Source organism: Poeciliopsis prolifica, unplaced genomic scaffold, assembly GCF_027474105.1.
Source record: "Poeciliopsis prolifica strain line A6 unplaced genomic scaffold, Auburn_PproV2 SCAFFOLD185, whole genome shotgun sequence".
Classification (NCBI taxonomy): domain Eukaryota; kingdom Metazoa; phylum Chordata; class Actinopteri; order Cyprinodontiformes; family Poeciliidae; genus Poeciliopsis; species Poeciliopsis prolifica.
In genome coordinates, this window is record NW_026562560.1 from 94,851 (window position 1) to 108,916 (window position 14,066).

Here is a 14,066-nt window from a genome sequence, read left to right on the forward strand (position 1 = left end):
TAAATAATTCAGCATTCATCCCAGAGTTTCCAACAAACATATTGGAAAGATTGTTTTAGCTGCAGATTTAGCTGCAGTTTGCTGTCAGGAATGTTTCTCCAAAATAAAAGACTTTCAGATTTCATGTGAATCAAAATATGATTCTCATTATATAAGCCGGTCAGGAACACTGAGCTCAGATGTGGGTTAAACTCCCAATCAGGGAGCAGGCTGCTCCTCACCCTGCTCCTCATCCTGCTCCTCATCCTGCTCCTCATCCTGCTCCTCATCCTGCTCCTCACCCTGCGCTTCGCAGGCCCAGAAAAACACGCAGAAAGAGGAAGGGGCGCCGGAGCCGCGGAGCCTCCGTGCGCTGCCGTGTCACGCAGCACAAAGCTATTATTACACACGCACACACACACACACGCAAGCACGCACACACACACACACACACACACGCACGCACGCGCACACACACACACACACACACACACAGTCAGGTAGGCCAGGCTGCTTGTGTTAACATCTCAAGGTCACAGCACGGCTCTGTTTCTGGATCGGAACCGGCAGAACAACGCGGTGTTCCGCGGCCGAGACAAAGAGCCAGGGCCGAACCCGCAGCCGGACCTCGCAGCCCGCTCTGCCCTCACGGGGCTGCCCAGGCCGGTTCCTCCGGCTGACAAACATCTGGATGGGAGGAGGAAGAGGAAGAGGAGGAGGAGGAGGAGGAGGCCGCAGGAATGAACGCGGATTCCGTTAGTAGCGAACAACCGGTGAGGATGGAGATGAGATAAGGTGATGAGGAGGAGAGGAGGAAGGAGGGGGAGGCTTGCGCTCGTTCCTCCCCCATTTTCTAATTAATTCCTTACCCTCTGACAGCTCCAGCTCCAGCTCCGCCAGCCGGGCTCGGATCTCCAACGGTATCGGCGACGCCTCGCGGTCCGCCATTCGGCTGGTACCGAAGCAAGCAGCTCTCCGGCGGGAACAGCTCCCTGCTCAGCCGCTCCTCCTGGCTCGCTGGGAGGCGGTGGGGGGAGCGCTTCTCCTTCTCCTCGGCGGCCCCTCCTCAGCGGAGGCGCGTAGAGACAGCGAGGCGTCGGGGTGGAACAAAGAGGATAAATCTGGGTCCGGTTTTAACGGGGGCCCGCCATGTTGGCCGCTTCCTTGGCTCGGTGAAGACCCCCGGTGGTTCGCTCGGTTCTCCTCTCTGCCGCTGCAGAGGTTCTGTTGGCGGGTGTGATGAGGATGATGAGGCTCGCGCAGCACCGCACTCACAGCCGTTTGAAGCTTGCTGCTGTCACGTGACTGTACGGAGTAAAAAAGAGAGAGAGGTGGTAACACTCATCACCTGTAGGGGGCGCAGCGAGCACCAGAGAGCTTCAGCTGACTGAACTATTTTTCATCCAATAAATGGAATTAAATTAAGTTGTAATTAACTAAAAACTGTTTTCATGAATAAACTGTTAAATTATCTTGTTTTACAAAAATAAAATATATCTAAAATATATCACTGTAACAATAGTGTCATTTTTATGTTTAACAAAATGTTTAATTTTAAATTAAACCAACTGTTTTTAATAAATTAAATAGTTACTGTCTTGCTTGTTTAATGACTTAAAAAAACATAATAAACATGTTTATTATGTTTGTGGAAAATAAATTATTGATACAATAAAATAAGCAGTTTAAATATTTTATTAGTTATTAATTTGATCTTATCCTTGCATTAAAATGTATTTTAAACATAAAACAAAACAAGATATATTTAAAAACAAAATGCTCCACTGTGTAATAAAGTTTGTATCAGGTTTAGACTCTTGAAATTCAACTGTTAATATTCTTACTTGAAAATAATTTCAGTATTGATTTATTTCATTTAAAAATAATTGTGTTGGACTGACTTGAGGAATTTTGTTTCTTCCTCATGTCTCCTTCCAAAAATTTTATTTCATGTCAATATTGCATTAAAACTATATAAATAGAGCCCTTTCAAATGAAATTAAAAGAGAGCATGCATGATTGGATGCACTTTATTTCACTTTCATATCTTTATGATTTTGCCCTGCTATGTCTTCATTGTGCATCTAAGACCTTTTGTAATATTCCTATTTGCAGGTGACCCTTTCTGCAGCACAGTCTCAGTAAAAATACCAGCACATGTGAGTCATCAGCCAAACTCAAACCTGTTTAACAATTCATTTCCTTGAATTTATTTGATCATTTGAACCACATTTGTCAGGTGAGAAGTTTATTACAGATCCCATGAAGAAAAAAAGCAAAGTTTCTATTTCTGTCCCCTTTATGTCAGTTTCTGCCCTGTGATGACCTGCAGCTGAAGGGGGAAATGAATTAAAACGTGTTGGGTCTGAGTGCAGCCTGTGACCCGTTTTCATTCCAGGAGAGCAATGAGTCCTGCCAGGAAAAACAGCAGCTTCCTGCATTTTAAAACTTTTACTGCTTTGCTGTGAAGCAGGAGAAATGTGGGAGCCTGGCTTTGACACCTGCGACTCAGTGTGCTGGTCTCCTCTGAATGGACCTCAGGCCTGAAGGATCAATGACAGGATTTATTACTAAACCAGAACCTGTTCAGACCAAATTGGGTACTTCTGGTGTGGTTCTGGTGAAACTGATGATTTCTGGCAGATCCAGAAATGATCAGTTTAATCTGAGTAAAGTGTGATGAATTGGGCCCAGGACGGATCATTTCATTAGTATGCTGCATGCTATTCATTAGGCCGCTGATGAAACAAATGCTGAGCCAAACAAAGTAATTAGAGTTGTGATGTGGCTCTACTGCCATCTGCTGGTTAGGAGAAGGAAATACATCTGCAAGAGGCTGAACGACTCAGAGCTTCATACAAATAAAAATCTAAACATGTTCCTTGTAAAGGCACTTCTTTAATATATTTCTGTTCAGCATTCTGTACATTTGTACACAGCAACATATGTCACAGTGGTGCCAGCTTTACATTCAAACTTCACATCAGAAAACAACATTTGTCTCTTTACAATCAAAAGAAAAAACATTTCTTCAAGTTGAATCAGTTTGTTCTTGGACGCTCAGCGGTCAAAACTCAGCAAGTTAAATAAAGTCAACAACTAAAACAGGCCAGTTTAACACAAATAAAACTGAATCCATGTTTAAAATTAAATAAAACAGTCAGAGCAACAATAAAGAGTTGGTATTCAGTACTTTCAAACATACAGGAAGGCTTTACAGATCTGGTTATTAATTGTTGGGCTTGTAAACACAGGAAGGATCCACTTCAGACTTAAAAATTCAGAATAAAAAACAGAATCCTGACAGAACTTCCTGTCCAGAGCCGACGGCCAAATACAATAAACCTGAAAATAACGCCTGGCTCTCATTCCTCTGAGCCCAACAAGACAAGAAACAAAACTAAAGAATTACAAAAACATTTACAGATTATTAACAGTTCCCTGCCAAAAAATGAAAGTGTTAAAAATTTCTCTTCAGCATCAGCAGTTTTTATAGTTCTAAGATTAAAAATCCTGAGCTTGTAAAGGCTGGTACTTTACTTACTGATCAATCTTTATAATAAATATACAGCCAGCTATACAACTACACATTCCCATCGGACCGGTTTTGTCTCACAGCGGCAGCAGAGGCTGTTGGGATGCCTGGTACTCCACGGAGGGGGCGGGGTCAGCCAGCGGCGCCGACGCCTCGTTGGACGAAGCCTTCTGGCAGATCTCAGCGTAGCTCAGCTTCTTCAGCTCCTGAAGGACGTAAAGAACAGAACCGGGCGTCAGGAGGCGGAAACACCGACATGCTTCAATTATTCATCTTTACAAACACCAAACACTGTTTGTTTTTAAACCAACAAATGAATTCACTTCGAATACAGCTGGGTTTTCCCACAACGTTTTCATAAAGCGGACTGTGATGCGATTAATGACATCACACAATGGACCCGATAAGCTGCATTAAAACCCGCACAAAAGAAAACGGATAGAACTATTTTAGTAACTGATTATTTTAACAAAAGAAATTGGCATATTCTGATAATTTTTCACATGTCTTTTATGCAATATTAGAAATACATTAAAAAGTGAAAATCAACAGTGTTCAATTACTTTTAAAGAAAGAAGTTTATTGCCTAAAATGCAGTGTCATCGTTCCTTCAGTGAACGCTTGTAGAAAACGATAAATCTGCAGATAAAATCCTCCCAACATCAACAACAAATTTACAGAAAAAGGTTTTCATCTTGAATCCCTGATTAGTTTAATCTCTTTAAAAGAGATTCAGTGTATATTGGTGAACAAAGCAACTATTTGAGATGGTTTGTCCCGGGACAGTTTTAAATAAAAGGTTGAAATGTTTCATGTTGAAGAGACTAATCAGGGAGCAACAGCCTGCTGTTGCCAGGCTCTGTGTTGTTAAAATTGGAAACATTTTGTTCTTTTCTCCCGTTGAACTGAACCCAGACCAGCACCATGTAATGACCCACATTTCCCCTCTGGCTGATCCGGGTGATAAACCGAGTCCTGAATGTGTCTTACTGCTGCTGGTTCCAGTGGCAGCTGGACTGGTTTGTCCTCCACCGTCGTCTCTCCGCTGTCCCCGTCTTTCCTGTGCACAACACAGCTGCATGTGAAGCCTCCGCTCTGGTCGCAGAGCCGCAGCAGCTGGATACTCACAGCAGAGACGCCGGCTGAGGCTCCACTGGAGGAAGTGATGATGAGGAGGATGAGGACGAGGAGTTTGAGCTGCTGCTTTTTGTGGGACTCTGAGGATTCAGACACACAGGTCAGACTGGAACTGATTCAGGTGTGGGTGTGTGTGAGAGTGTACCTTGACGCTGTCGTTAGCTGCAGGTGTCGTCGCCGTGGCAACATTTGCAGTAGACAGGGGGGGAAGCTGGACAGGCTGAGCTCCAGAGGAGGAGGAGGAGGCTGATGAAGAGGAGACAGAATGGGAGTGGTTCACTTTCCACAGTCTGACCTCTGCTGTGTTTTCTTACCTCAGCGTTCAGTTTGGGTCTCTCCAAGGATTTCTCGGTCTCTCTCCTCTTCTGGCTGAAGGTTCCCCTCCTGCTGTAACTGAGACAGGAAAACAAAAACCTGTTTTATGCTCATGTTGCAGAGCGTAAACCTAAACTCAACTTTTCCATGTTTTATTGCTTACTAACGTCAAACTTCAGTGTTTTGGGGGGTTTTATGAAAGACAAAGAAAAAGTATGGATTAACTGTGAAGTGGAAGAAAATATTTTGCATAGGTCTTCCAACAAAAACAACAAAAAAGAAAATCTGAAAAATGCAGAGTGCATTTGTATTCAGCCGATCTGAGTCAAAACTTTGTCTACTAAGGTTTGGTTAGTATTTACCAAAGCGAACAGGAAGGCCTGCTGAGCATGAATACAGCAGCTGTGCTTCTGCAACAGGAACAGATACATTACCTTCCCCGGTCAGAGGGGGGCACCAGAACCTGTTTGTTGGATTCTGTTCTTCCGCCCCGGCTCTGCCGGCGCAGGCCGCCCCTCAGCCGGCCCCGCCGGGCCCTCAGGGAGGGAGAGGAGTATTGGTCTGCAGACGGCTGCTCCGACGGCTGGTAGAGGTCCGAGTGGTGGGTCTGCCAGCGGTCGCCACAGCTCAGCATCCTGGAGCCCCTCCTGCAGGTACAGACCATAATCAGCCCCAACCCGGTCCAAACAGGTCGGGACCGACTCAGACCCGGTCCAAAAAGGTCGGGACCGGCTCAGACCCGGTCCAACAGGTCGGGACTGGCTCAGACCCGGTCCAAACAGGACGAGACCGGCTCAGACCCGGTCCAAACAGGACGGGACCGGCTCAGACCCGGTCCAACAGGTCGGGACCGGCTCAGACCCGGTCCAAACAGGACGAGACCGGCTCAGACCCGGTCCAAACAGGACGGGACCGGCTCAGACCCGGTCCAACAGGTCGGGACCGGCTCAGACCCGGTCCAAACAGGACGAGACCGGCTCAGACCCGGTCCAAACAGGACGAGACCGGCTCAGACCCGGTCCAAACAGGTCGGGACCGGCTCAGACCCGGTCCAAACAGGTCGGGACCGGCTCAGACCCGGTCCAAACAGGACGAGACCGGCTCAGACCCGGTCCAACAGGTCGGGACCGGCTCAGACCCGGTCCAAACAGGTCGGGACCGGCTCAGACCCGGTCCAAACAGGACGAGACCGGCTCAGACCCGGTCCAACAGGTCGGGACCGGCTCAGACCCGGTCCAACAGGTCGGGACCGGCTCAGACCCGGTCCAAACAGGTCGGGACCGGCTCAGACCCGGTCCAAACAGGACGAGACCGGCTCAGACCCGGTCCAACAGGTCGGGACCGGCTCAGACCCGGTCCAACAGGTCGGGACCGGCTCAGACCCGGTCCAAACAGGGAGACCGGCTCAGACCCGGTCCAACAGGTCGGGACTGGCTCAGACCCGGTCCAACAGGTCGGGACCAGCTCAGACCCGGTCCAAACACGACGGGACCGGGTTTGGACTGGCTCAGACACGGTCCAAACAGGACGGGGCCGGCTCAGACCCGGTCCAAACAGGTCGGGACCGGCAGACCCGGTCCAAACAGGTCGGGACCGGCTCAGACCCGGTCCAAACAGGTCGGGACCGGCTCAGACCCGGTCCGAACAGGACGGACCGGGTTTGGACCGGCTCAGACACGGTCCAAACAGGTCGGACCGGCTCAGACCCGGTCCAAACAGGACGGACCGGGTTTGGACCGGCTCAGACACGGTCCAAACAGGACGGGGCCGGCTCAGACCCGGTCCAAACAGGTCGGGACCGGCTCAGACACGGTCCAAACAGGACGAGACTGGCTCAGACCCGGTCCAAACAGGTCGGGACCGGCTCAGACCCGGTCCAAAGGTCGGGACCGGCTCAGACCCGGTCCAAACAGGACGACCGGGTTTGGACCGGCTCAGACACGGTCCAAACAGGTCGGGACCGGCTCAGACCCGGTCCAAACAGGACGGACCGGGTTTGGACCGGCTCAGACACGGTCCAAACAGGTCGGGACCGGCTCAGACCCGGTCCAAACAGGACGGACCGGGTTTGGACCGGCTCAGACACACGGTCCAAACAGGACGGGGCCGGCTCAGACCCGGTCCAAACAGGTCGGGACCGGCTCAGACACGGTCCAAACAGGATGAGACTGGCTCAGACCGGTCCAAACAGGTCGGGACCGGCTCAGACCCGGTCCAAACAGGTCGGACCGGGTTTGGACCGGCTCAGACCCGGTCCAAACAGGTCGGGACCGGCTCAGACACGGTCCAAACAGGACGGACCGGGTTTGGACCGGCTCAGACACGGTCCAAACAGGATTATGTTACCTTCAGTTGTCATAATCCTTTATATATGAAATATCACTTAAAAGAAATTTAACATTGTAATTTAAGGCCATAAAATTGGGCTTCTGTCTCTTTAAGAATCTCATATTATTTCTGAAGCTCTGCCTACAGGAAGAACATGGAACATGGCTCCTCTATTAACCCTTTAACAGCTTTTTTACCAGCATTGCTCCGAATAGCTCCTACAATGAGCTTAGCAGCTCCAACAGGTGTTTGCTAATTGCTGCAGCTAGTCTGAAGGAGCTGAGAGGGAGAGAGCTGTTCTGTGAGGTTCGCCTCGAAGGAGGAGCTAGGTCCAGCTGTAAAATGGTTGCCATGGGGAATAAAGGATTTCTCAAACATGAATGAGTGAATTGAGGCTTTTGCTCTTGAAGGAGACAGTGACATTATAAGATGATGTAGAGCTGATAAAAGTGGATTAGTTTGACACTGGCCTTTAAGACCGGCAGCAGCAGGGTGGTGGTCGTACCTCTGTCTGTGAGCTGCGTGCGGCTTGAAGGAAGAAGCTGCTGGAAACTCGTTCATCAGGTTGTTCATCAGCAGCTCAGGCTGCAGAGAGAATCAGAGTTAATGACTGAGTGGAACCACAAAAGGAACCAGGTCCGGGTCAGGAAACCCTGTTCTGCTCTCACCTCCACGTTCTCCTGGTACTGGGCCGCGGTGGCGGGCCATGCCTCGTTGTTCTGGTCAAACATCTGCTGAGGGAGGCACGACGGGTTGAACGTGGTGGGGGGGAAGTAGGAGCTGTAGCGGCTGCTGCACTGGTCCAACTGGACGGGCCTGTAGCCGTTCTTGGGGGCGAAGGAGGCGATGGCCATAGTCTTAGCTTTGATCCGGGCCATGATGGGCTTCCCCTTAAACACCCGGACCTCCTCTCTCAGGTACCTGTAGGCCTGAAGGACCGGCCATGTTACTCTGTCGCGCATCCCACTCACTGATAGGATTACGATCTGACAGAAATACAGCCAAGCTGCTGGGAGCAGACGGTCTGCTGGAGGCTGCAGAGGACCTGAGACTGGGGTCAAAGTTCACCTTCCAGCAGGGTGACCTCTGTGAAACATGCAGTATGGTTCTGGTTCTGGTGTGTTGTACGAACAGCTCTGATTATGACTAAATCACTACAGCAGAGACCTGATGATGAACACCAGATGGACGACTGGAGCGCCGATCAAAGCAGACTCATGTCAGAATGGCCCAGTCAAAGCCCAGGTTTAAATAAGAGTGATAATGTTGGATCAGTTTAACTGATTTTTAAAAGAAAAACCGAACAGAGAAGCAAACAGCAAAACCTTTGGTAATTCTTCCCGGAGTGGTTTCTGCTGTTTGCTGTAAATGTCCAGGCTGTAGCGTCAGCAGCTCAGACGTCTGAATGGATAACAACAACTTCAAGTTCATAACAGGAAGATAACTGAATGTCTTCAATATTACTTGATAGCTGGATCGGTGACCAGCTCTCCAGCAGCTTTGTGGTTTGAAACTCAAGTAAGACTTCGACAGGAGCTGTTGTACCTGCTGAGCGTCAGCCTCTGACTGAAAAGTGAGGAACCAGTTGTCGTTGTTGACGACCTCACAGCTCAGGACTTTGGGCAGGTTCTCTCCTTCGAACAGAGCCTCCACCTCCTGCGGGGAATACAGAGCGGTAAAGCCTGCAGAGAGCAGCAGGCGGATCGGTGCAGCAGCGGGACTCACCTCTGCAGGCGTGGTGTCAGGAATCTCTCGCAAGATCACAACGCAGCGGTTCTGTCTGGGGCGGACCTTCTGCCCGCAGGGGCCACCTGGACCAGAGGCATGGCTGCCGACCAGAGAGCAGGATGTTAGAGCTTATTCTGGTGATTAAAGTTTTTTAGAGTGAAATATTGATATATTAGTGGGAGCCAAAACAAGGAGCCACATTTGAGAATGTCTGAGATGAGCTCCAGGTCTGTGGTGAGGTTCTTGATGCCGTCCAGACTGGCCAGCGTGGCGATAGAGACGTACTGGTCGTTGTCCATCTGGGACTTCAGGTACAGGTCGCTGCTCAGATAATCCTGAGAGGAGAGCAGGAGAGGCTGACGGAGAGATTAGATCCAGAAAACAGCAAAACACACATTTCTCTGTGCTCAGAGACACATGGAGAGCAAACACGGTGGGTAAAGGAGCTTTCTGCTGCGCCGGCCGCTCTGGTTCCATATGTTACCTGGTCAGGCAGGACTCTAGAGCTCTGCTCAGTTCCTCTCGGATCTCATCTGGAAAACAGAACAGATGTTTTCAGTCCGACATTGTGAGAAGTGTTGCTGCTGGAGAGCGTGAATCCTCCTACCTGTAACCGGAGGATCAGAGGTCTCTCCGTTCACCGCCAGAGCTTCAGGCGTTTGAGTCAGATACTCGGCCTCCGCCAGGCCCACGTTCCCTTCAAACTCCGACACAAACCCTGATGGGATGGCAACAGGGGAAGGTTAGGTAAAGAGGACGGCGTGATGCGGTGAGGCGGCGGACCCTGGGCTCACCTTCCTGGTGGTTCAGGTTGTCGGGGAGCTGCAGCCACGGCTGCTGCAGCTGCTGGTAGTCTGGGTCGGGGATGTGGAAGCTCAGGTTGGGGTCGTTCCATACTTCAGCTTCAGGGTTGAGACACGGAGCAGCAGCAGCTTCCTGAAACAAACAACATTCAACTCAGAATGTTCAGAGTTGCTGGTGATGTGAGCAGACAGGAAACAAATCCATATCCTGATGAATGTCCTGAGTTCAGTTTACAGACTCTGGTTCAGCATATTGAGCCACTTCTCAGATTAACAACAGCTTAACTAGTTCATCAAACCCTTAACTAGTTCTCAGTTCACTCAGGTTAAAACAGAATGTTCATGTTCAGACTTCAGTAGGTAAATGAGTCAACAGGTTTATTTCTTGTTTTTTCCAGGTTGAGTGGTTGGAGCAACTTTAGTAGTCAGAACTTTGACAGCATCACAAACCAGAAACTGATAAGGATTCCCAGTTCCAGACTGGGAACCAGAGGCAGAAACCAGTGTGCTGATCAGATGGTGTTCAGCTGCTATTAACTCTCTGGTTCAATGGTTTTATCTTGTGTGATTTTAGTTATTTTATATTTTATTGTTTCTACATGATTACATAAGAAGTTTTGATCAACAGAAATTTGCTTTTAAATGTGATGGATAAATAAACCTGATTGATTGTCACATTTAAACTCTGCTATAATTTAGTTAAATTCTAATTAAAACTGAAATTTGACCAAAGAATGTTTCACTTTATAGAATGAAATAAATGGAAACCCCTAAAAAAAATAAAAAATCAGCAAAATTATGTGTGTGACACATGGAGCAGTAGAGCTGGAGCCAGACTTACAGCCTGGGAGCCAGTGGTGTGCCAGTCCCAGACGCAGGGCCCCTGGGGCGTCGCCGTGCTGTAGGGGAAGGCCCCCAGCAGGGCCATGGAGGGCTGCAGCTCTGACACCAGGGCCGGGATCTGCTCCTCTTCCTCGCCCTTCGTCCTGTCCACCTCCGACGCGCCCTGGGCCAGAGCGTCGGTGTTCTGGTCCGGGCTCAGCCGGATCCAGGGCTGTGGGTACAGGCGGCAGATGGACGCCTCGGCCAGTTCTCCCAGCAGCTCCGACACCATGTCCCTGATCCCGCCCTCCTTCTCCACCTCCTCCTCTTCCTCCTTCTCTTCCTCAGCGGCTGGGACTTCCTGGTTCAGGAAGTGAATCTCGTAGGACGGAGTGGAGGCATAGACATCGATCTGATCCGGGTCCACTGGCACCGAACCAGAACTCTCCTGGCAGCTGGCATCAGTAACCATCCAGTCTGGGGCAACGGGAAGTAAACTCTTCATCTCCTCCATGTTGTTTCTGTCTGAGGACGAGTCAGAGGTCCGATCCGGGCTGGGGGGGCGTCTCTGACCCGCTGGAGTAAACCTGTCAGACCGCGTCTCCTCGTGTGAGGAAGAGGAGGAAACAGGAGAGGAAGGTGGCGGCCCAGAGCGGCTGGGGAGATGGTGGCTTATACCTTCATGGTTCTGAGGTCCAATCCGGTTCCAACCCTCTGGTTCCTGTACACCAGAGGCAGCATCACCAGCCTCTGCAAGGCTTCTCTGAATGATGACCTCTGACCCCTGCAAAGCTTCATCACGAGCGCTGCCTTAGTGCTTCCTGTCGGCTCTTTGGGTTCCTGATGGAAGGAGTCTGACCCGGGAGCCAGCGGGGTGGCGTTCTGACCACGTCGGGTCGGGGTCGCTCTAGCATTGATGACCCTGCAGATGACCTCTGTGTGGCGCAGTCGGAGGGTCGGCCCCTCCAGCAGAGGAAGGTCATCCTCATCTTCCTCCTGGAGCAACATTCGGACCTCGATGGTCTTTGAACCCGGACGGTTCTGGACTTCCTGCTCCGCTCTGAACCCAGACCCATCCCTGGTTGCTCTGCTTCTTTCTTCCTTAAGCGGATGTTTTTTCTTCTGTGGTGGCGCCGAAGTCCTTCAGCTGATAGTTGTCCACTGTGGATGCCTGAGGGTCCTCGCCGCTCAAGGCGGCCTCACCCTTTTGATTGAACACTCCGTCCTTCTCCAGAACCGAGCCAGGATCCAGTTTGTCAGCAGATATGACTTCCAGGTCATGTGACCAGGCTATACCTGCGTGGGCATGGTCCCTGAACATGCTGGCCTCTGATTGGCTGCAGGGTGTGCCGGGCAGAGCCGTCTGGGTCCAGCTGGGCTCCAGCTCCTCGGCTCCGATGGGGCAGATGCTGTAGAAGCTGCGGTGCGTTGCTGCGGCGCTGAGCGGGAGTCCTGCTGCGACCTGGGGGCCCGATTGGGGACCCGGCTCTGGCCCTCCCTGCTCGCCGTGCTCCGGCGCCCCACTGAACCCCGCGGCCCGGTGCGTGGCGGTCTCCAGGGTCTCCGGGCCGAGCGGACTCTGGGTGGACACCTCCATGTAGGGAGGCGTCCCACGGCCGGAACTGGCCTCCCGCGTCCCAGTAGCCATTGCTCTGATATCTGTGCGTGTATTTGTGGTGATGACGGCCTCTGGGCTCTTGTGGGGCTGCTGCGGTTCTGCCTCACCGCCAGACAGAGCCACCTGGGTGCAGTCCGGGTCGGGCCGATCCTGTTCCCTGGACGGCTCCTGGTCCTCCAGGCGGGCGCTGTGGGCCACGGCCTCAGCCTGCCTCCTGACCTGCTCCGTCAGCGTGCTGAGCCCGTCCTGGAGGGGCGGCGATAACAGAACGCTCCTCTCAGTCTGCGGCTCGGGGCCGAGCTCCTTACTAAAGCAGCAGCCCATCTTCTCCGGCCTGGAGGGAGAGTAAAACACAAGTCTGCTACGGCCGCACTCACCAAGAGCCAAACAACATGAGAGTAACACAGCAGCTGCTCCTCGCCGCCGCCGGCCCGCATGCGGGAACAGGAACGCTCCCCCCTTCGGCCCCGCACCCCCGCCGGCCTTCCCAGAATAGCCGGAGTGAGGGGCTCACATGTCCCTGCCACTCAACCCAGGGAAGGTGGTCTATGTGTTTGAATTAGGGCACAGACAGAGAGGAGTCACATGATCCAACAGCCCACCAATCACTGAGCTGGGTTCTTCCAGGAAATCCCCCTCCCCCCTCCAGGTCCTTCCCTTCTCAACCTGCCATGTGTGAGGATAATCTGTCCATAGAGGATCCTTCTTTTATTTTTGATTTTACTCATTAGCTTTATTTGTTAGGGACAAACACAATAACAGACAACCTGAATGAAGCAGCAGTCCCACGCCTGAATCATGATGCTAATAGCACAAGCTAATGTGCAAAACTTCGCCCTAGATGGGTTTTTCTAGTGAAATAGCAATAATAATGTAAAATGATAAAACATGACATTAACAAAACATGCAAAACCATACACCTTAAACAAAGAAATGAAAAGCAATTGGTGTGGATAAAATGTTGTTTTTGACATAGTCAGAGTTTTGTTTTGTTTGTTTTTTGAACAAATTGAATTATGAGTCAGTCGGCTCTAGAAACATGACAGAAAGCTGCAGTGACAGCTAGATTTCCTTTAATAATCACAAGCAGAGAGTAAAAGTGCACTGGAAGGAAAACGCATCATGTGTCTGTAGCCCCCCTCTGAACACCGACAGGCCCTCTGAGGTGATTTACCTGGTAAACACAGTAATAACCAGGAACCAGCTCTCCGAGCGTCAGCTGCACCTCTAGATCAGCTGGGTAGAACGGATTCACTTCTGACGTCATGGAGGACGTCGGCTCAATGGGACGAGTGCTGCTGCTGCTGGTCGCCACGGAGACTGTTGGGGGGAGCAGAGCAGCAGTTAGCTAACTCAGCATGGATGTGAACTCAAAATGAGACGTGGGCCAACAATAAAATAGCGAAAAAAAAGAAGAAAGAAACACGAAGAATCAAGCTGCAATGGTCCAGTCAAAGTCCAGGCCTCAGCCTTGTTGAGATACCTGTGAGAACTTTTTCCAGTGTTTTCTAGACCATTGGAAAAATAAATTACACTTAAAAAAAGTGAATTTGTTACAAGTAATTCAATATGTAATGTTTATCAAGTTATCATTTTAAACAAACATAAGTAAATTGAGTTTGAAAGTTTAAATTTGATTACATGTCAGAAATTAAGGTTTTTTGAGTTTTTTTTCCAAGTTGAAGCTCCTTTCTCTTTTTTCATTGAACGCACCAAACCTGAAAACGTCCAGCTCACTATAAAACAGAAAATCTTTGGATAAAGTGAAAACTGGCAAGCAGAGATAAAGACCTGCTGGGTG

The 14,066-nt window shown here is 50.3% G+C and overlaps 4 protein-coding genes across 4 annotated transcripts in view; all 4 read right to left on the reverse strand.

Annotated features, from left to right (window-relative positions):
• Positions 1-1,275, reverse strand: part of LOC129356678 (disco-interacting protein 2 homolog C-like) — a 42,216-nt gene extending 40,941 nt beyond the window's left edge. The window contains 1 exon segment of the mRNA XM_055026248.1: positions 849-1,275. Within this exon segment, the coding sequence (XP_054882223.1) occupies positions 849-927 (79 nt within the window). The 5' untranslated portion in view covers positions 928-1,275.
• Positions 1,276-2,857: 1,582 nt separating this feature from the next.
• On the reverse strand, positions 2,858-8,946 carry LOC129356690 (la-related protein 4B-like). The gene is made up of 9 exons (XM_055026255.1): positions 8,840-8,946; positions 7,963-8,223; positions 7,800-7,879; positions 5,401-5,613; positions 4,966-5,044; positions 4,797-4,897; positions 4,643-4,731; positions 4,505-4,574; positions 2,858-3,720 (listed from the first exon to the last, which is right to left on the reverse strand). Coding segments are annotated over exons 2-8 (774 nt in total). The 5' UTR covers positions 8,173-8,223; positions 8,840-8,946; the 3' UTR covers positions 2,858-3,720; positions 4,505-4,572.
• On the reverse strand, positions 8,840-11,430 carry LOC129356688 (la-related protein 4B-like). The gene is made up of 7 exons (XM_055026252.1): positions 10,667-11,430; positions 9,817-9,958; positions 9,630-9,740; positions 9,506-9,555; positions 9,222-9,357; positions 9,020-9,122; positions 8,840-8,950 (listed from the first exon to the last, which is right to left on the reverse strand). Exons 1-6 carry the CDS (start codon positions 11,159-11,161, stop codon positions 9,055-9,057), a joined length of 1,002 nt encoding a protein of 333 aa, XP_054882227.1. The 5' UTR covers positions 11,162-11,430; the 3' UTR covers positions 8,840-8,950; positions 9,020-9,054.
• A 310-nt stretch (positions 11,431-11,740) lies between these two features.
• Positions 11,741-13,530, reverse strand: LOC129356689 (uncharacterized). Its single transcript, XM_055026254.1, has 2 exons — positions 13,440-13,530; positions 11,741-12,599 (listed from the first exon to the last, which is right to left on the reverse strand). The coding sequence occupies exon 2, from the start codon at positions 12,587-12,589 to the stop codon at positions 11,750-11,752; it is 840 nt and encodes a 279-aa protein (XP_054882229.1). The 5' UTR covers positions 12,590-12,599; positions 13,440-13,530; the 3' UTR covers positions 11,741-11,749.
• Between the last annotated feature and the right edge of the window lie 536 nt (positions 13,531-14,066).